The sequence below is a fragment of the Podarcis tiliguerta genome (genome assembly GCF_965153285.1).
Source record: "Podarcis tiliguerta genome assembly, chromosome: 7".
Classification (NCBI taxonomy): Eukaryota; Metazoa; Chordata; class Lepidosauria; order Squamata; family Lacertidae; genus Podarcis; species Podarcis tiliguerta.
The window spans coordinates 58,625,275-58,645,941 of NC_139540.1; the positions used below are offsets into that span (position 1 = coordinate 58,625,275).

The following is a 20,667-nucleotide window of genomic DNA, read 5'->3' on the forward strand; positions in this document are numbered from 1 at the left end:
TCGTCGTCCTCCCCCCCCCCGCGCCCGTTATATATTGTCGTACACAAGCGCCTCACACGACCGTTTGACACGCTCCCCCCTCCCCACGACTTTCCCTCCTGTACTTTGTCCAGCAAGTGCCGGGAAGCAGCCGCTTCATGATGCCGGGGGGGGGGGGGGACGACGACCGTCCTCTCCCGCCACGCTCTCCCAACGCTTCCCAGTGATGGGGAAGAGAGAGGACTTGTCGTTCAACCCCAGAAGTATCGGCTTGGCGTTTCCCCGGCCCCAATAGATAGGCAAGGTCACATCTTGACAAGCAGTGTGAAAATTGAAGGTGACTGGAGGTGCCCTAAGGATCCCAGCAGCCAATGCTGCGGAGTTCAGTTGTTCTCCTCGCCATGTGTTTGTGTTAGCTTTATCTGTTGTTGTTGTTGTTGTTGTTGTTGTTTGGTGCTCTCTATCTGATTACAACCCACAGCCCAGTGTGGTGAGCCAGAACGGCACTATGTAGAGCCATGATATACCTTATTTTGGTTTTTTTGGAGGGGCACCCCACTTCTCACATAGGCTTCAAAGCGCCTTCCAATCAAACAATTCATCCTAACGTAAATGGCACCTTCTGCTGTAAAAGCTTCGAGGCGCCTGGTTCTGCTTGCTTTCAATATATTGTTTTGGTGGGGTTCCTCGCCCCCCGCCCCCGTTCAACCTGCTCTGCTGTCGATTTCATGTGCTGATAACTGAGTGTCTCCAGATACTGCAATCCCAACCGTGCCAATTTCACCAGTTTATGCTTCTACTTAGTTCCTCAAGGGTTTTCCCCCTTTTTATTATATTTATTTAATCTGCATACCGCCCTATACCGGCAAGTGTCACATACCCGCAGTTTTAACCTATCTCAAGCAAGATCAGCTGATATTAAAATCACATATATTTTAGCAGAGTGGACGAGTCAATTCTTCCACTCCCACCCCCTTTACTCTGCAGACCATGTAAGATACTGCATGATAGGGAAAGGATAGCCTATATGCTCCCTGGTGCACAGGCACCAACTCCACGGGGCAAGATACCTTCGGCCCCCGCAATAAAATTCAGTGTCCGTTGCGCCTCTCTTTGTGCTCTGCCCGGAGCAGCCAAGGGGTTCCTGCCGCTCGGCTCTGCAAGGGTTAACAGCAGCAGAAGAGCTGCCGTTCCTAGAGCGGAAGAGAAGGCTGCGAGAGAGGAGCTTCTTTGCTCATTCCCCCAGGGGAGATGCTTGCTGTGGCTGCGTCTGTCCTTCCTCGCAGAGGCGCTGGAGGTGGGGTGGGGGTAGGGACCTGCCTTAAGAAGCACCATGAGAGCTTAACTTTTTTTCCAAAGACACCCTAGCCCAGGCTCTTAACCACTAAACAGTTAAACTCTGTATATGGTTTACCCTGCTAATTAATCCAGGATGTAACTCTTCTGGTTTCACACTCACAGCCACTAACTTGAATTACTGCACTCCACCCAGAAGCATTCCAGTATGCCAAGTGGTTACAGTATGTTAAAGTGCATACTACTCTATATTAAGGGACCTTAAGTGGGCACTCTGGATATTTTAGGAGGGAAAAGTGTCTTACCTGTCAAATTCAATGGGATGCACCAGGGGGCAAATTCTTCATCATCAGTCACTTCACTGTCAACCCTGTGCTATAGTATTTATTAAGGGATTCCCCGCCTCCCCTTCACAACCACCAACATTTTCTAGCAGCAGCTACTGATAACTAAGCACTTTTATTTACATAAGCAAACAAATGAATCCGTTCCTTCCTATGCTCCCTTTCCAAGCAGGTAGGTTCATTTACACACACACACACACACGAATTTTTGAGACTACAGGATGCTCATTCAAGAACATTTTATAAAGATATCATAATGTGCTCCACTAATTTATAAAGATCTCACAATGTGCTTTACTAATTTGTTTGTACAGGAGATCAGAGTCATACAAGGGCAATAAAAAAGCCAGACATTTTCACTCATTTGGTGCAGGTTTATGGATTTGAATCCATTTACTTTTTGAGCGAACAGTGCTAGTAATGTAGTAAACATGGTTTTGAATTGACATGAGGCCTGGTATTGACTATAAGCTGGTGTCTAAAAATCACACATTTATTTTGTACCTATTTTATAATGAATTTGTGGATTGAACCATTACAATTACTGAAATAAATATCAATAGAATATTTACATTCATTCAACTTTACTGGCAAGTGAGACTACAACTTAAATATTCATTTAAATAATTACAAAATGTACTTAGAGATATCAGTTTCAATATCTAGAAGTAACAGGGAATTTAAGCAACCCCCCCCCCCAAAAAAAAACCAGAACAGACAGAAAGAAAATGAAATGGACAGAAAATAACTAAATAAAACAAATAATGAAAAATGTCACAAAGAAATAAAAAGCAGATATGCTGGCATTTAATTTAAGGGAGCTGCTACTGCCACTGTACCTTGCAAACAAAATCACAGGAATACCTGGAACTGATGTGTGAAGGCTATGGCAAAATTTTCAAGCCTCACTGTATCCTCCTAAAGGGTTAGACTTCTGAATAGCTTAGACTTCAAGTGTAACCTAAAGTATCTCCTAAGTTATTTGTGCTTTTCCGTCAGGTATCTTCCTTTTACCTAATTTCATTGCTCTTCAGTTGTGTGTGTGCAGATGCAGTATATTTTTTCTTCTTCGGTCTTTAGTTTCCCCCTCACCATTGCTTAATTTTATGCTGGCAGCTACATATCAGGATCTGGTCTGTTTGATTCCCTTCCCCCTTGCTTCTTCTCTCCGAAATAGAGGTTGATAATAATCCTTTGAGGAAGATTGATACCTCTCTCTCCTGCATCCTTTGCTTATATTGATGAACTGCTCTCTCAGCATTGTACTGATCAGAGTGGGAAGAAAAGGAACACACACACAACACAACTCTCAAGGTGCATTATAAATCTTAGCTGCTGCTGTCACTGAACTCAGTTACTGGTGGGGACTGTTAAGTAGGAGCATTTCAAGTCACTGCAGAGGAATTGATTCCTTGCCAAAAGCTGCTTGTGGACTGTAGATTATGCATTCCTTCAGTGCATGTGGCCAAAATAAGGAATGTTCCACATGCCCTCTAGACGGCAGCTGGCTTAGAACAAAACTTTTGGCATATTACAAAAGAAGGAACAGCCTGAAAGATACCTGTAAGTGGCAGCAGCCCGGGTGAGTAGAGGAGCTGCAACAAGGAAGGCGATGCTACTCAACAAGGATACCTTATCAACTGTCAGAATGGAAATAAACTTATTATTCAACTAACTAAAGGCCGATCATAATGAAGGGTGAACATATGGGCAGAAAGAGAGAGAATCTACGAGATTCCCTCTACTCAAAAAGGGAATTAGCAGAATGAATATAAGCTGCACCTGAATATAAGCCACACCTTTAAAATTTGAGGGGGGGGGGAGAAAAAACACCTGAATATAAGGTGTTCCATTCCTCACTGCTCGGGGGGGGGGGGGGGCGTGCACTGCGTTGCCGGCAGCCTTTCCCCTTCCATGCTCTCTCCCTTCACGACCTTGTGGGAGAGGCCGGGGAACTTCACACAGGGCAGGTGCCACTTTGCCACACTCCTAGTATTGTTTGCCCACGCTCCTGGCTGGATACTGTAAGGTTGTGAATATAAGCCGCACTTTAACTTTTCACGGTCGGAATTTGGGGGAAAAGTGAAGCTTATATTCAGGCCAATACGGTACTAGAGGAAAAAACATAGAATGTTTATACTATGGGCACTTTCATATTTGACCCTACCCGATAATAGTGATGATGATGATGATGATGATGATGATGGTGGTGATGATGATTGTTATTATTAATTTCATTTCTATACCATTTTATATTTTTAATTAAAAAACCTCAAAGTGGTTTACAACCTATATTAAAAGATCAAATAAAACAATCCAGAATTGAACATTACTAAAGAAAGTTAAGTATACATTCAAAGCAACAATTAAGAATCATATACCAGCAAATTCAGGTTACCTGATTTAAATTAATTTGGAGCTCTTGTGCCGCTAACTCACTTTTTATATAAGTGTCAGGGAACTGCCATCGGAGCCAGAAGGAGAGGGAGGGCTCCAGAGGGATTCCGGAGAGCGTCCCGGGAGGGAGAGAAGCAGCACATCTTCTGGGGAAGGAAATCAGCGGCCCACCAGTGGAGAAGGGGGGCAGATGGGGGAATTGGCGAGGTGGCTCCAAGACTCCTCGCTGGGGACCAGCGGGGAGAGCACGGGTCCCCCGGTGCCCACACCCTCCCTGCGCAGAAGGCTTCCGCGCAGGGAAAGTAGGCGAAGACTAGGCGTCAAAGAACTTTTATGCTGGAAGAAGTTCAAGAAACGCCCACTGACGGATTCTGCCAGCGCTTGAGACAGCCATGGGTGAGTGGCTGTCCAGACAGAAAGGGTTCACTCAGGCAACCCACCCAGGTGTGGCACTGATTTACGCACGAGCAACCCGTAGAACCATTGCAATAAGGAAAAGGAAAAGCTGCAATAGCCAGGCGACCCTGGTAATGGCAAGCTAAGTATGGGTCACTGAGGTAACAAAGGGAGTGACTCTGTGCCAGAGAACAAATGGATAGGCCTCCCTCCCTCAATTCTCTGGTAGTTAGGAAGACAGAAAGGCCAGAGTGGAGAGCTCAGTTACACGAGCTAGAACAGAGCTCTCCAAATTGTGTGTTGTGACACGTTAGTGTGTCGGCTGCAGTGTGTAGGTGTGCCGCGCAAATGCTCCCCACGGGAGCATGGAATGGGGTTTGTTTAACCTCCAGTTTCCTAGTAAAACTGAATTACCGTGTTGCAAAATGAGGCACGTCTAAAAAGTGTGTCACCAACATGAAAAGTTTGGAAAGCTCTGAGCTAGAAGCTGGAAGCAAAGCCACAGCCTGGAAAGGCAGAGGGAGAGCCAGGCCTGATCTCTGCTGGGATCCAAGGCTGTGGGAGAAGCAAGACCTTATTGGGGTGTTAATGCTGTGAACCCTTCCAATCGCAGGCTCATGTTGCATATCTGTGTAAATAAACCATATACTGTAAAATAAGCTGCATTTAAGTAACATGTTAACAAAGTGCATATTCATTTAAATCAGGGGTCGGCAAAATTTTTTAGCTGCGGGCCTGTCCACTGTCCCTCAGACCTTGTGGCAGGCTGGAGAAGCGACACCGGGGGGTGGGGAGCTGGAAGAAGAGGTGAGGGGGCAAGTAGTTCTCCTCTCCACCCCCTAGCCCCCGCTACTCCGCTTACCTTCCCTGGGGCTGCCACCACCACTGCTTCTTCTTGTGGGTAGGCAGAACGAGCTCGTCTGCTCCGCTCTCTGGCTCACAGGAGCGCCAGGGTGATGGCGGTGGAGGGAAGATGAGCAGCATGAAAGGGCTGGCTCCAGAGAGGGGCTGCTTAAAATGGCACTCAGCCCAGCCCCCTTCCTCCTCTAGGCAGGGCGGGGAGAAGCCAGGAGGAGGGAGGGAGGAGGTGTGTGTGTGGGAGAAGGGGGGGGAATGGAATGGTATGGGGGGCGGGGAATGGTGCAGCCCAAATGAACAGTATCCCCACACTGATCCACGGACAGTTCGCGGGCTGGATCCTGAAGGCAATTGGGCCTGATCCAGCCCACAGTTTGCCAACCCCTGATTTGAAAAGACAGCCGTATATTCCAAGTTTTCCAAGTTTTATTGCGGCAAAAGCCAGTAACACTAAACACCATAAGATCAGACAAAAGGAAATCAACAATGACATCAGAAAAGAGAATAGAAGAAAAAAGGATTACACAAAAGAACTTCGCAGTGTGTCATTCAACAGTGGGGATTTACGCTTCCTGATTACTAAAGTGCAAAATTTGGCCACCTCATATGATATTGAGCTTGAGGAATCTTCCAGAAGGTATTTTCGTAGAGTTTCGGGGGAGGATTCCAAATAATGTTGTAGGGGTATAAATTTTGATAAAAGCGGCAAGATAAGTTGAACTCGTTCTTCACTATAAAATTTGCAAAATAGAAGGATGACAGGAAGGGTTGACTTTCAAGATGGCGACGGAGACAGCTGCCTAATCAGACTCCTCCGCTTTTAGTTAAGTTTTTAAGTAGTTTTTAAGTAGTTTTTACGTAGTTTTTAGCCACCTCTTGGTTTTAAACTCAGCTTTAGCGTTTTATTAGCTGTTTTATTACCTCCTCGCTTCACTTTGCTTTTAGTTTATTGTTTTATTGTTTTACTCCCCAATTTGTCGAGGGAGCAGCAACCCCTCACTGATTTATTGGCATTTGGCTGTGGGAGGTTGCCTACTGCAACAAGACATTCCTCCTGCTGGCGGCTGCTATGAGCTCTCCCCTCCACAAGTTTTAAGTTTGTCGGAGATGCTGGAGAAAAATCTTCAAGCTGCACGAAGAGAAAATTCCCTGTTCAAGGATACTTTCAAGAAGAGCGAGGTAAAGGGAGAGATGAATCAGCAATTAGAAAACCCTGCTGATGCAAGGAGGGGGGTTGGAAAACGCTGCAGAGAGTCTGAGGACTTAGAGGGAATGGCATGCTTGCCCCTTACCAAGCAAACCAAAATTAGCGAATTCTTCTATGGAAAAACAAAGGATATTTTTAATATTCCGACCTTGAATAGCTTCTCTCCATTAGCAGAGATAATAGATAAGGAAACCACACCGAATGAGCTATCCGCTAAACAACCCACTATCCCCTCAAACAACACCACCACGAGATCAAAAGGTCCCAAAAAAGTTCCAACTATGCCCATTCAGGCGGAAGACTGCGTCAGAGAACAAGAAAGCCATCTCTCTGAATTGCTGCTTGAACACTCTACCACGTTAGACCTGGTGGCTAAAACCGTGGGCTATATCTTTAAACACATAAGAGACATCAAAGGCTCCCTAGAGAAGATTATACCCTTTGTATCCCCAAAAGTTAACGTCAGCCCTGTAGATGCTCCACCGGAGGATAGGGCCGAACCAACACCTAGAGTACCTGTCCTACCGCGTGCAACCTCGCAGACTGGCTGCAAATTTGGAAATGAACAAAATATGGAAGATCCACACACCATATCCTCCTACAACCTCTCACTACAAGCCACTAGACTTTGTCTAATTATCCTCCCCTTCAAAGGTCAGGTTGTTAACTGGTCGTCTACACATGTCGCAAGAAGGCATCTAGCTGAGCTTTTGGGCGTAAATCCCCTTTCCATCGATCTGAAATCCACTGTCCACATTTACAGCAAGCCACACATGCAGAGGATACTGCTCACCTTCGAATCCAAAAGGTTCCCAGCGTATATGATGTCCCTACGAAGCTTCCTGACTAATTATGGAATTTTTATTACAAGAGTTTTTATCAACACCAAGATCTGCCCCCTTATACCCTACTTCCCAGCTAAAAGGAAAGCAATTAAAAATGAGGGCACCCCACCTACTATGAGCTCTATCTCTCCACCCTCAGACTTAATTAGCTGGACAGAGTCCACCATGCCCCTCCTATCAAAGGCTACTCATCTAGAGAATTCGATGGAACAAGAGTTACTTGTCTCCTTCTCCCATCTGCCAAAAGCCGAACAAATAGAGATAACAGACAGACTAGATGAGTTACTACTCTATCTCCGCAACCCTGAAGACCTAGCGCCCACAAAAGAGGCAAATACTCCACCTAACTTGGAGCGAAAAATGGGATATGAATCTCCTCAGGTCACGTCAGAACACACACCCCTACTCTACCCAACTGAAATCCACGCCGAAATCTCTGTGACGCCCCTAATCACATTACCGGAGACTTCACCATCCAATGGATGCATCTTCCACGACCCCGGGAAAGCCCTAGATGTTATTGAAGAGACAAAATGACTCTCACCTCTACTACTATCCTGGAACGTTGCTGGATGGCAATCGAAAACAATGGACAAAGATGTTCTAACCTATGTATCACAGTTCAAGATCATTATGCTCCAAGAAACCTGGATGCAAAATCCTTTTGAACTACACAATTATTTTGCTTTCCATTCCTGTGCCTCAATTGGCCCAAAAGGCGGAAGACCGGCGGGAGGTCTGAGCACCTTCGTATCGACAGATTTAGGAACCTCCCCTATCCAATTGAAAATCGATAAAAAATGGATTTTGGCTGTTAAAATATTCTCTACCCACTTCAAGATCATATGCATCAATGTTTATATTCACCCACTTATGAAACAAACTGATCTCAAAAACATCTGGAACGAACTGGAAGACTGCATTCTCTTTGTCTCAAATAAGTTTCCCTCTGCCTCCTTAATTATTGGTGGGGACTTTAATGCAAGGCTAGGCCACTCAGACGAACAGCTAATCAACGAAAGTGGAATGGGTCCCCTAAATGCTGATGATGAACATTGGCCCCTATTCAGGCGTCATTCACTTGACCCAGTTATCAATTTTGCTGGTATGTGTCTTTTTCTAATGGCACTTAGATTAAACCTTGTTATTTTAAATGGCCTCTCCTCGGGAGACTGCCCTGGCCAATTTACTTATTGGTCAGGCTTAAGGCATTCTGTTATTGACTACATCCTTGTCTCCCAAGAACTCTTCGATGACTATATTGAATTTACTGTAGATATAAGAACCGAAAGTGACCATCTACCCCTAAATCTTAAAAGGACTGAATTCTGGAAACCCTCTAGATGTGGGCTCGCCCCACAGACACCTGATCCTAATGCTCTACAACAAATAGGCAGATCCAGAATTAAATGGTCCCCCTATGTCAATAACAATTTTAGCATTTGGACACAATCAAGGGAAGGTCAACTCCTCTGGGCTGATCTGACCTCCAACGTCACTGAAGAGACCTCCCCAATTGACCATTATAACACTTTAATCCGAAATCTCCAACCGTTATTGTCAAGACTCAGGAGACCTAACCACAATGAGTCCCCTACCAACAAAAAATGGTTTGACCGCGAGTGCATCCAGGCAAAACTTATACTCAGGGAATGCTTTAAGGCCTTCCAGCAAAATCCTAACCCTATCACTAAATTAGAGTTACAACTTAAAAAAAAGAACTACAAAGAGTTATTAAAAACCAAAAAAAGAACCGCAGACTCCCTCATTTGGCAGGCCCTCATAAAAGCGTCAATAGAAAAAGACAATACCAACTTCTGGAAAATTATTTCCAGTCAAACCAAAGCTCCTAACGAGGGCACAATAATCCCTGCAAACTCATGGGAAGAGCACTATAAAGTGCTGTTTAGGGAACATCGTCCCTCTGCGCTGCTTAACATCTCCTTAGATAATGACACACCATGGCCCCCAACATCTGAAACTGAAATCACTTCGTTAATTCTACAAATGAAATCTGGCAAAGCCCCAGGAAGTGATTTCATTGTTGCTGAACTTCTGAAAGCGCAAATAAACTGGTGGGCCCCGGTTCTTGCAAATCTATTTTCATATATAGATAAGACAACTGAAATCCCTAAAGACTGGGGACTGGCTATAATTGTTCCTATATTTAAAAAGGGCAACCCCTCTGACCCATCCAATTATAGACCAATCAGTCTTCTGAATGTGATCTGTAAACTTTATACAAAACATCTATGTCTAAAATTATGTGAATGGTTAGATCATAATGACTTGCTAGAAATTGAACAAGCAGGATTTACATCTGGACGTTCCACCATAGATCATTGCTTAGTGTTAGATTATTTTGTCTACAAGTATGTGAAACACTGGAAAAAGTCATTGTATGCGGCCTTTGTGGACCTAAAGGCAGCTTTTGACTCTGTATCCAGGGGTAGGCTCTGGGCCAAATTGGCCAATATGGGTATTAACAGAAGGTTATTACTTCTGATGATTAAGCTTCATGAGAACAATACCCTTCAGATAAGACTCGCACAGGACGGCAGACTCTCTAGAGAAATCCCAGTCCAAAGAGGAGTCAGACAAGGATGCCTATTAGCCCCATTTTTATTTAACATCTATGTTAACTCCCTGGTCACATGTTGCCGCGAAATTGAAACCCACCCCCCTGTGTTTTCTAACGGCAGAAAAGTACCAGTCTTAATGTATGCGGATGACGCTGTTCTCCTCTCTCAAACCAAAGTGGGGCTGAAACGTGCCTTAGGAAAGTTCAGTGACCAATGTAATACTGAACTGCTAACAGCCGTATATTCAAGTAACCACCTAAGCTTGTGTAACTACATCATCTTGTAATAAATAAACATTGATTTCTTTATCATATAAAGTGACTATATCTGGCTGGCTTATATCCCACAGTTACCAGTGATATTAAATGCTGGCTGCAGTACATTTTTAGAGAGAAAAAACAAAACACTGGAAGGTGGGAAGTTGAGTTTTGTTAATAAAATAAGTAAGGGGGGAAAAACCCTCTCCTGCCACAAGGACTCAGCATGTTCAGTGCTCAAGGTCGCAAAATGCTGACTCATTGTGTATGGTGTGTGTAAAAAAACCAGGAGGAAGAGGGAATGGATATCCTGTACAAGAGCACTCTGCACTGCAATATTTTGTAGGTGCCACGTGTGACATCTGTAAGGCAGTGAGGCTAGATACAAACTCAATAGGAGGCTCATTTACATAAATTTCATTCCACAGAGGTCGAAATAGAGTCGAACTGTCTGCAAGCTGAGGACACTTCCGTCTGGCTAGATCTAACTGAGAGGAAAGGCAATCTTGGAGTCTGCACTATTAAAAGCATTTTCTTTTCACACAGGGCCCACAGTATTTGTCTGCGTATGTGATTGTTCTTAACAGTTTTAGAAAGCCAAAGAGAAAAAATGTAGGAAGATTACAAATTGGATAGTAAAGCAAGGCCCAGCTGCTTACCCATTTGGGATGTATTCGCCTTGCATCTTTTCTTAGGGCTGCACATTGCCCAAACTGTGGATTATTAGCAAGCAAATAAGGGCATCAGAAGTGATTCTGATTGTCAGTGGATGTGGGTTTTAATATGTAAATCATTTCCTAATTTATATTAGGCTACAGTAGTATCTTTTGACTACTGGTATCTATTTTGCTTTCAACCTAAAATAGTAAATTGTTTCCCTTCTAGCTGTTCCCTGGTCCAAAAAAGGTTTTACAATAATTAATTGAAATCAGGTCAAATTTGTGGGGCAGATGGATTATAGTGGAACGATAGGTGGGTTCTTTTGTATGCGTCTAGAAGACATCTAGAATAAATGTGTTGGGGAAATTACTGTGGAATTCTCCTAGAAATTGGCTGTACCACAATGAATTATCCCAATTCAGCTGTTAGCAGCTAGTCAGACATAACCAGTGGTGGCCCGTGATGCATATATCATCCCCATTCACCTCAAAAGACTCATCCTACCACTTCAAGAAGGGCCCTAATGGCATTGCAATGTATTTTCAGATCCACACTGGCAGCACAAGGGGAAGACTTCTAATGCATGCAGACTTCTCTTCCTGCACCTGGGCAAATGTGTTTATTTCTGGATGCTCTGTTCCTTTAAAGATAATACTTAAACAGAAGCAATCAAGAGGCAGGAAGAAAAGGTACTTTGGGGGAAAAGTATTTTATCTGACCTCCAAAATTACTAAACAATCAATTTCTCCTAATTTGACACTTGCCTTAACTATCCTTAGATCTGAGTCCAGATTCTACCCTTAAATCTTGACCACATCTACTGGTACAGTGCATTTAACTAACACCTCCCCCCCCAAAAAAAAAATCAAAATTCAGTGAGTAGTAACTAAGAAGCTGGGCTATTTCAATTTTCTTTCCCTCGCTTCCTTCCTTCCTTCCTTCCTTCCTTCCTTCCTTCCTTCCTTTATTATTATTTTGATATCATGACTTCTGGAAAATACTGTGGTAAACTTCGGAGGCAGCATCAATGTTAAATAAAATTTTATGCATACACTTTGGGATCAAGAGACAGGCTGCATAATAATATAACTAGATTACCGGTGCCATGAGACATGCAGACAGGTTGAAATAATGTCACACCATTTTGATTATTTATGTAAATTGAATATTGAGCTATCTGTGCCATTCCCCAGAAGAATGGAAAGCTTTCACAGCCTATTACAACCTGCAGCTTAACTTCTCAGGAAGCTAAAGTCCTTGTCTAGGGTTGACACATCTTTTCTGTTGATTTGTGATTGAGATTTGAAATATGATTAGACTGGTTCTGCTTGCTGTATGAGAAATGCAAAACATTCCTTCTTTTTCTGTGCTCTTACAAAAAACAAATTAATTTCTCAGCAGTGGTGGAAGTAAAATTGGTTTGGAATATTCATAGCACATCTTTCCTGATAAATATTGCCCTTGATACTGATTTTATCTGTGTATTATTGTTTTATATTGTTCTATGTGTACTGCTTATATATTTTCAATTACACTGTTTACATTTTTTAAAGAAGTAACCTAAAAGCCAAATGATCATCAACAAGTAGCTAAAATAAGTGAACTCCTGATGTTTAGCCCATTATGTTGCATTCATGTTTAAAACTCTACCTGCTGTCATTAGTTCTTTTCTTCAGCTGACCATAAGAACAATCTTACTGGCTCAGATCAAAGACCCATCAGGACCTGAGTGTGACAGCATTCTCTCCATTTGTGATTCTCAGCAATTGGTATACAACAGAGGTAAAGCATAGCATTATAGCTAGTAGTTTCTTTTCTTGATAAGCCAAATATGATTCCATCCTTTCCTAATAATTCCTCGCATGGAACTTGCCTTTTCCACGGCTGAAACACTGGGTTGATGCTATTCACTACCACCACAAGGTCTCATTCCTGGTCAGGCACCAATTTATCAGTTTTCATTCTGCCTTTGCAACTCATAGGTTTGTAAAGAGTTATACACATCCTAAAAGCAACAACTAAGGGACGCGGGTGGCACTGTGGGTTAAACCACAGAGCCTAGGACTTGCTGATCCGAAGGTCGGCAGTTCGAATCCCCGCGACGGGGTGAGCGCCTGTTGCTCGGTCTCTGCTCCTGCCAACCTAGCAGTTCAAAAGCATGTCAAAGTGCAAGTAGATAAATAGGTACCGCTCCGGCGGGAAGATAAACAGTGTTTCCGTGTGCTGCTCTGGTTCGCCAGAAGCGGCTTTGTCATGCTGTCTACATGACCCGGAAGCTGTACGCCGGCTCCCTCGGCCAATAAAGCGAGATGAGCGCTGCAACCCCAGAGTCGGTCACGACTGGACCTAATGGTCAGGGGTCCCTTTATCTTTACCTTTAAAATCAGCCACCAGTTTTGTCTACATCAATATCAAGTTCTCTTTCTCATACAGTCTCTTTTCAGTTAACCAGAGCTGGCTTTGAATTCCTGAAGATCTAAAGAGTTTATTTAAAATCAGGTCAGCCTGTTAAGGAACAAGTTGGTTTACAACAAAGCAATCCTTATACAAACAAAGCATATTTAAGTTTCTCTGTCTAGACCAGCCTTTGATATCCTTGTGCCCTTCAGATAGCTCTGCTGGAGCTGATAGAAGTTATAGTCTGAAATATACTGAGGCTATAATACTATACCCTGCTGCTTTTAATTCTATATATACTTGGGAGTAAACCCTGTATATCTAAATGGGACTTCTTAGTAGACACACATTGGATTGCACTGTAACTGTATAAGGTAAAACCATGTGAAAATTACCACCCTTATTCACAGCCCTATATGCACTCAAATATGCACAGAGATCTTTTCCACGCACGGGCAAAGGCATATACATACACACATATGTCCTTCCTCCATTGAACTGAATTGAATTCAAAGAACTGCAGATCCAATATTACTGTTTATTTGAGTTCTTAACATAATCACACATGTTAATCCTGCAGTACTTCTCATTTATATGCTAAATGTGGGGAAAATATTAAACATGGTTCTATTTTTACTGCCTTTGCAAACTATCAGAATCTACTGATATTTACCAGAAGCTTCTGGCATTGTTGCTAAGGATCCCCTGGTTTTGAAGATGGGGTTTTCCTGAAAAGTTCTGTTAGCTCCAGCTTTTAAGACAGCTCTGTTGTATTATGGCAAAAGTAGACAGTGTGCTGTTGCCATCTAGAGTTGGTTTAGGGTATTAAAAATATATATCTTGACGCTAACGCCCCTATTTTTAAATATCTCAGCTAACATAGAATCATAGAATTGGAAGGGACCCCAAGGGTCATATTTCCTATTAATTTAGACTAATATTATTAATTGGCATTTTATAATGGGAAAATGCTTTTGACTTTTGCCCAATACAGATTACAAAGGTTTTTTTTTAAAAAAAATAACAATACTACCAACACAAGGTATGAAGGCAGACATGAAGTACAGTATGATTGCATCTTATGCACATTTAACTTGCATGATTTCAACCATATGCAGTTGAAGGTATGCTGGCTGAAATTGGGCAAGTTAAATCCAATCAAGGTGGAGAACTTAAAAGCTATTCGTGCACTGGGTCCACTTGGGTTCTTGTGAGCATCCCAGAGTGAAACTTGCTTGGCACATGGGCTTCGGGGAGTACGGTGGACTCTCTCTCCCCTCCTCTATGCTATTTTTGTGTATATGTTGAACCCGCGATGGGGTGAGCTCCTGTTGCTCGGTCCCTGCTTCTGCCCACCTAGCAGTTTGAAAGCATGTCAAGTGCAAGTAGATAAATAGGTACCACTCAGGCAGGAAGGTAAACGGCATTTCTGTGCGCTGCTCTGGTTTGCCAGAAGCGGCTTAGTCATGCTGGCCACATGACCCGGAAGCTGTCTGCGGACAAACGCCGGCTTCCTCGGCCAGCAAAGTGAGATGAGCACCACAACCCCAGAGTCGTCCGCGACTGGACCTAATGGTCAGGGGTACCTTTACCTTTAGGAGCAGAACCCTTGCATAAGATGTGGTTGTGCTGTATTCAAATGATTACACCAGCAAGTCAAACCTCCTTGCCCAATTGTAGTTTGGATTAAGGTCTCTAACTGCTTTACTCCAGCCGTGATCATATGCTTGGTTGGTTTTTTGTTTTTATTACAAAATGTGTTTATAGTACTCACTTCTTTATAAATTAAATGTTAATCCGCCCACACACAGTCTCTGTTTCCAAAACCACCTACGTAGTCAGCAGTCAGTGCTTCTCCTTTAAAACTCTCACATCACCCACTCATTTAAGCAGAATTTCGCTAACAGTGTCGTTGGCTATAAACGGTAACTGTTGTTATTCACTGCTGTTGTTCAGTTATTCTGTCCAATGGGTAGGTAACTCTGTCACCGTACTTACCAGTAGGTACATAGGCCAAATTCAGTCACTGAAATATCCTGCACATTTTTACCATACCCTCCAACATCCTGGGAAGGCAAATCAGGACATAACCTCTCTCTCTCTCCCCCCCCCCCCCATTCTGCCACCACTGCCACCCTACACCATCCCTCTGCCACCTCCCCTCCCGCACTATCCCACCACTGGCCTCCCTTACGCACCACCATCGCTGCCTCCCCACACACCATCCTGTTGCCAGCTGCCCTTACATGCTGCTGCTGCCTCCCCCTATACCAAAATAGTCCAAAATACATGGAAGGCATGTATTGGCTACCCAGATCTTTTAAGTATGTCATATGGTCAGGTCCTTTGAGGGTGTGCTTTTTAAAAAAGCGTTTAAACTGTGTTTTGAGTTTTTAATAGTTTCTGTAGTTTTCTATTGTATTTTAGTTATTGTTCAGTGGTACCTCGGGTTACATACGCTTCAGGTTACATATGCTTCAGGTTACAGACTCCAGTAACCCAGATATATCACCTTGGGTTAAGAATTTTGCTTCAGGATGAGAACAGAAATCGTGTCCCGGCGGCGCGGCGGCAGCGGGAGGCCCCATTAGCTAAAGTGGTGCTTCAGGTTAAGAACAGTTTCAGGTTAAGAACAGACCTCTGGAACGAATTAAGTACTAAACCCGAGGTACCACTGAATTTGGTTTTTATTAAGTTGCCCAGAGACCTTATGTTACAGAGTATCTATATAAATGCAGAAGAAAGAAGGAAATAAAGAGAAAACTGACATTTAAGGAACATTAATAAAGCAACTCTTTCCACACGTAAAAGTAAGCTCTCTTGAGTTGATTGGGCTTATTCCCAAGTAGGTATAAGATTGCAGCTCTAGTATTCAACCACATATACATGCTATTAACTCACTATATTTATAAGTCTCTAGCTACCCATTCCCCTTCTTATTTATACTGCTGTCTGCCCTTAAAGGTGAGATTGTAGCAAATAGTAAGCTGGAGGATGTTGGGAAGAAAACAGCATGAGCAAAGAGCTTGAACTGAATGCCACCCCAGCAGCTATTTCTAAATGAAAAACAAACTTAGTCTAGTCCTAGTCTTTGTAATTACTAACTCGATTAGGGAATTGTTCTTGAAATAAGTGATTTTGGGCTATGGGAATCAGTAATCAATCATGCGTGTATGTACTTCTATCTGGAAAGTACAGTCTAAACATTACCCAGAGGGGAAAACCCACTTGTGGAAATTTTTCAGAGTTAGATGACCTCATCACATCAGCCAAATGACTTTCATTTCCCTTTTCTTGCATTGTTTGTTGCCCTGATGATGTTCCATGCAAGAAGTGCTCCATTCATTCAAAGAGAATATATAGTGATTATACTTGCAATTGGTTTTGAGGAAAAACAGAAAGGCATCCGAAGAAGGTTTTGAAATGTAAATGCATTGGTGGATAGGGTTTTGCTATAATGACATCATGTAGCGACAGTCCAGGCCACAAAGACGTTTCTGCACAAGCAGTTTGAGGGTTTACCAAAAAAGGATTGAATCGTGACATGAAATGACAGAATAATGAAGACACACACACAAAAATCTGTGTAAATTTTCTAACAATATAAGAGCGCAGATGATGAAACATCTCAAGGTCTAACTAGATATTTGTGTGGTGAATTGCAGCATGTGGAGTGGGGTTGTCAGGAGTGCAGGTGGCGAGGGCAGCTTTAAATCTCCCCTCCTCAAGCCGAGCCAGATTTAGGGCAGCGTGGCTGGTTTCCCCGCCCTGGGTGCCGAGCCAAGAGGGCACTGCAGGGCGCCATGACTATGACGTAGTGCATGCACAAAATGGAAGGTGGGGAGGGGGCGAGGCGCTGAATTTTGGCCTCGCACAGGGTGCCGCTGAAATTGGAAATACCAGATCAAGCACTGTGGTTCCAATTGCCCCAGTGGCCGAAACTAAGGGGAAAGCACATGGGACTTCCCCCTACAGCCAGAGACCTTCAAGACTTCCTTAGCTGGAGTGTAGGAGAGGGGGGTGGGATCCCCAACCATCTGTTTCCTGAGTTAACTGCACACAGTTATAGGCATCACCTCTTTCACTTCTTTTCACTTACCATCTCCTGAAAAGAGTAGATAGATCTCAGCTACTGTGTGACCATGGCATCCATATATTGCTATCAGCTTGTCTTCCTAAGTCAAGGTAAATATATATATTATTTTTTCTAATTTTCGTCACCCCATGACTTCAGGGTCTGTTTTTCCTTCAAGATTCTGCTACAGCTGATCATCTGAGTGGCCTCCCCAGAAATAGCCTGTCTTTGTGTTTCCTTTCCTGTAGTCTGGCATGTGGTTCATGGGGTTGCTGATGCTGCGGAACAGGTTGTGGCAACGTGCGGTGAAGATGTGTCGCTCCCTTGTAAATATTTTCAGGATATGCAAGCCTCAAAAGGGGCAGTCTCCTGGTATAAGGTAAGTACCTGTTACTTTCATTCCCCTTTGATTTTCCATCTGTATCTGCATTTTATTTAATCCGTAAGTGTGGTTAAAAAACGTTGGTGGAGACATTTGTATGGATGTTGTGATATGTGAATCAGGTCTATCATGAACATTATTCAGCTGTTTCTTTGAATTCGTGTGGGCTAAAAAGTAAGAGTGTGAGGAGTGGGCATGCAATCACTGCCCCAACGTCTCTGTTTAAGCTGGCTTGATTTCAAACTACTGCATTGAGAGGGAAGGTCTGAAGGGAGATTTTCAGTATGTTTGGCTGAGCATGCTTAGAATGCTTTTTCAGGGTTACCAGTTATGAGAATTCTTGGCATGTCAACCCAAACACACTCAGAATCTCACTTCAGATCTTCCTCCTCAATGTGGGGAGGTTCAAGTCATGTTGGTGTGCATGGGGACATTTGGAATAACAACGACAACAACAACAACAACAACAACAACAACAACAACAACAACAACAACATATTTCTACCCCGCCCATCTGGCTGGGTTAGCCCAGCCACTCTGGGTAGTTTCCAACAAAAGATAAAAAATACATTAAAACATCAGTCATTAAAAACTTCCATAAACAGGGCTGCCTTCAGATGTCTTCTAAATGTCAGATAGTTATTTCTTTGACATCTGATGGGAGGGCATTCCACAGGGCGGGCACCACTACCGAGAAGGCCCTCTGCCTGGTTCCCTATAACTTCGCTTCTCACAGTGAGGTAACCGCCAGAAGGCCCTTGGAGCTACATCTCAGTGTCTGGGCTGAATGATGAGGGTGGAGAGACTCCTTCAGGTATACAGTCATACCTCGGGTTGAAGTTGCTTCAGGTTGAGCCCTTTTGGGTTGCATTCCGCGGCGACCCAGAAGTAACGGAATGCGTTACTTCTGGGTTTCGCCGCTTGCGTATGTGCAGACGGTCAAAATGACGTCCTGTGCGGAAGCGGCAAATTGCGACCCGCGCAGATGCGCAGACGTAGGTTGTGTTTGCTTCAGGATGAGAACGGGGCTCCGGAATGGATCCTGTTCATATCCAGAGGTACCATTGTACTGGGCCAAGGCCATTTAGGCCTTTAAAGGTCAGCACCAACACTTTGAATTGTGCTCGGAAACGTACTGGGCTTGCATGTGTGCTCCTACACCCTCCCCAATTTTAGCACAAATGTGTTTGCTCCAATTGCCTGAAGAAGGTCATGAATAACAGCAAAAATTATTGTGGAGGTTGGAAAATGTCTTGTTGCTATCACAGGAATTGTTGCTAGCTATAGCAATGATTTCCCAGTTCACATGTTGTCAGGGGCAGCCCATCTCGTTTCACCACTTGAGGTAAAACGGGAAGGTGCCACCTGCCACACCCACCCCCTCTGAATCCTGGCTTACCAGGGTTGGTTGGCAGTGGCTGGTGGCGCAATCTTACTGGAAGCTGCTGCTCCCACCACTTCCTGGGTGCAGTGGGTGTGGCACCCATGAGGGTACCGCCCAATGGGATTCTGCTACTGAGACGGCTCCCTCTGTCTAACTTGTGTTCTCGTTTGAGTGCTGTGAAAGAAAACATTTAATATAAATTGCTCTTGAGATTCTAACATTCTGGGCAGAGAAGGCCAAGTTCAAGCATGTTAAACCATAGTTTAGCCTGAAAAAACAGGAATGACTCTTGGGAAGCCTTGGGCCCATGCCCTCCCTCCACCCCTTTTCCTGTGTGGCCAAAAGAATGAGACTGGAAATTTTTGCTTCCGCTTTTGCTTAACTCTGGGTAGTAGTGCCTTCCAGACCACAGTTGCCACAGAACCTTCAAACCACAGTTACCAAAGCTGGTTCCCTTTAAGTTCAACCACAGTTATGGGCCTGGATGTAATGGTGAACTGTGCTTAAGTGAAATGGAAGCTGAAGCTTTCGAATTTCTGGCTGTGCCAGAGAGGAAAGGAATGGGCAGGGCAGGGCATGAGGCCTAGATTCACTGTGGCTCATTTCTGCTCATTTGTATACAACTTAACTACAGCGCTTAACCATAGTTTAGCATGACATGCAAAACCAGCCCACATGTTATTTCTGCATTTTGTAGTGTGCTGTAATACAGTAGCCACCAATTAAATCTTAAACAATTAATAGCAGTTGTAGAAGTTCAGAATCATTCAAGTTTCAGTGCTCTGCAATGCCTCTTCCTTTCTTTTGCATAACTGACATTATGCATAACGGACGAGCAGTGTGAAGATGACAGAGCACAGCTAGGCAACCGAATTGTAGAATTAATCACTAAAAAAAAAAAAAAAAAAAATCTATTGAGGGCCTAATCAATAAACAGTATATAAAGCCCTCATGGGGCCAATTAAACAGTAATTCCAACAAATGGTATGACATTTTGGAATGTAAAGTTCAAACAGCTCTCAGGTTAGATCTTTAGCACAGGGTCATGTTGAACTGTGTAGTAAATGCAAACAATTAACCTCTGACTTCTGCTGCCCCAAAAATTATGATGAGGATGTGACTGTGCAGTGTGAATTGCTGTTTTTGTGAAGAATTAATGATCAGATTATTCAGCCAACAGGGGGTGATAAGCATCCTCAGGTCATCTTCCCACCCCCACCAGCTACTGAAATCAGGATTTCAATTCTTGTCTTGAAACTAAATTGAAAAATAATAACAACGAGATGCAAAGGAACGTAAATTCTACCATGTCTCTCTCATGTATAGTACATCAGAATTGTGCATGCAACTATATCTATGAAGGGCTTAGAAAAAGACAATATATAACTATTTGTTTCACTTGACATTCTCATTCAACTCATCCAGGGTACATTCATACTTACAGTTCATTATTAGCATAACCCCCCCCTAAAACCCCATATTCTGCAGCCAAATGATCTGAAATTCTGCACTGAAATCCTGTTATGTAAATAAAAAACATTGCAAAAGCACGAGTCTAGGCAATTTTCATGTTGGCTTTGAAGAAAGACAGTGTTTTGTTGTCTGCAA

The 20,667-nt window shown here is 43.4% G+C and overlaps 1 protein-coding gene across 4 annotated transcripts in view; it reads left to right on the top strand.

Moving 5' to 3' along the window:
- The window catches only part of CD83 (CD83 molecule), a 31,689-nt gene that overhangs the window by 855 nt on the left and 10,167 nt on the right, over positions 1 to 20,667 (top strand). Inside the window, exons 1-4 of one of the 4 annotated variants that reach the window (XM_083449627.1) lie at positions 98 to 316; positions 11,368 to 11,510; positions 12,485 to 12,603; positions 17,542 to 17,672. In XM_083449627.1, coding sequence (XP_083305753.1) covers positions 11,401 to 11,510; positions 12,485 to 12,603; positions 17,542 to 17,672 — 360 coding nt within the window. In that variant the 5' untranslated portion in view covers positions 98 to 316; positions 11,368 to 11,400. Of the gene's footprint in view, positions 1 to 97; positions 317 to 10,862; positions 11,511 to 12,484; positions 12,604 to 15,913; positions 17,404 to 17,541; positions 17,673 to 20,667 lie in introns of those variants that run through there. The other 3 variants (XM_083449629.1, XM_083449628.1, XM_083449626.1) reach the window with 3 other exon arrangements.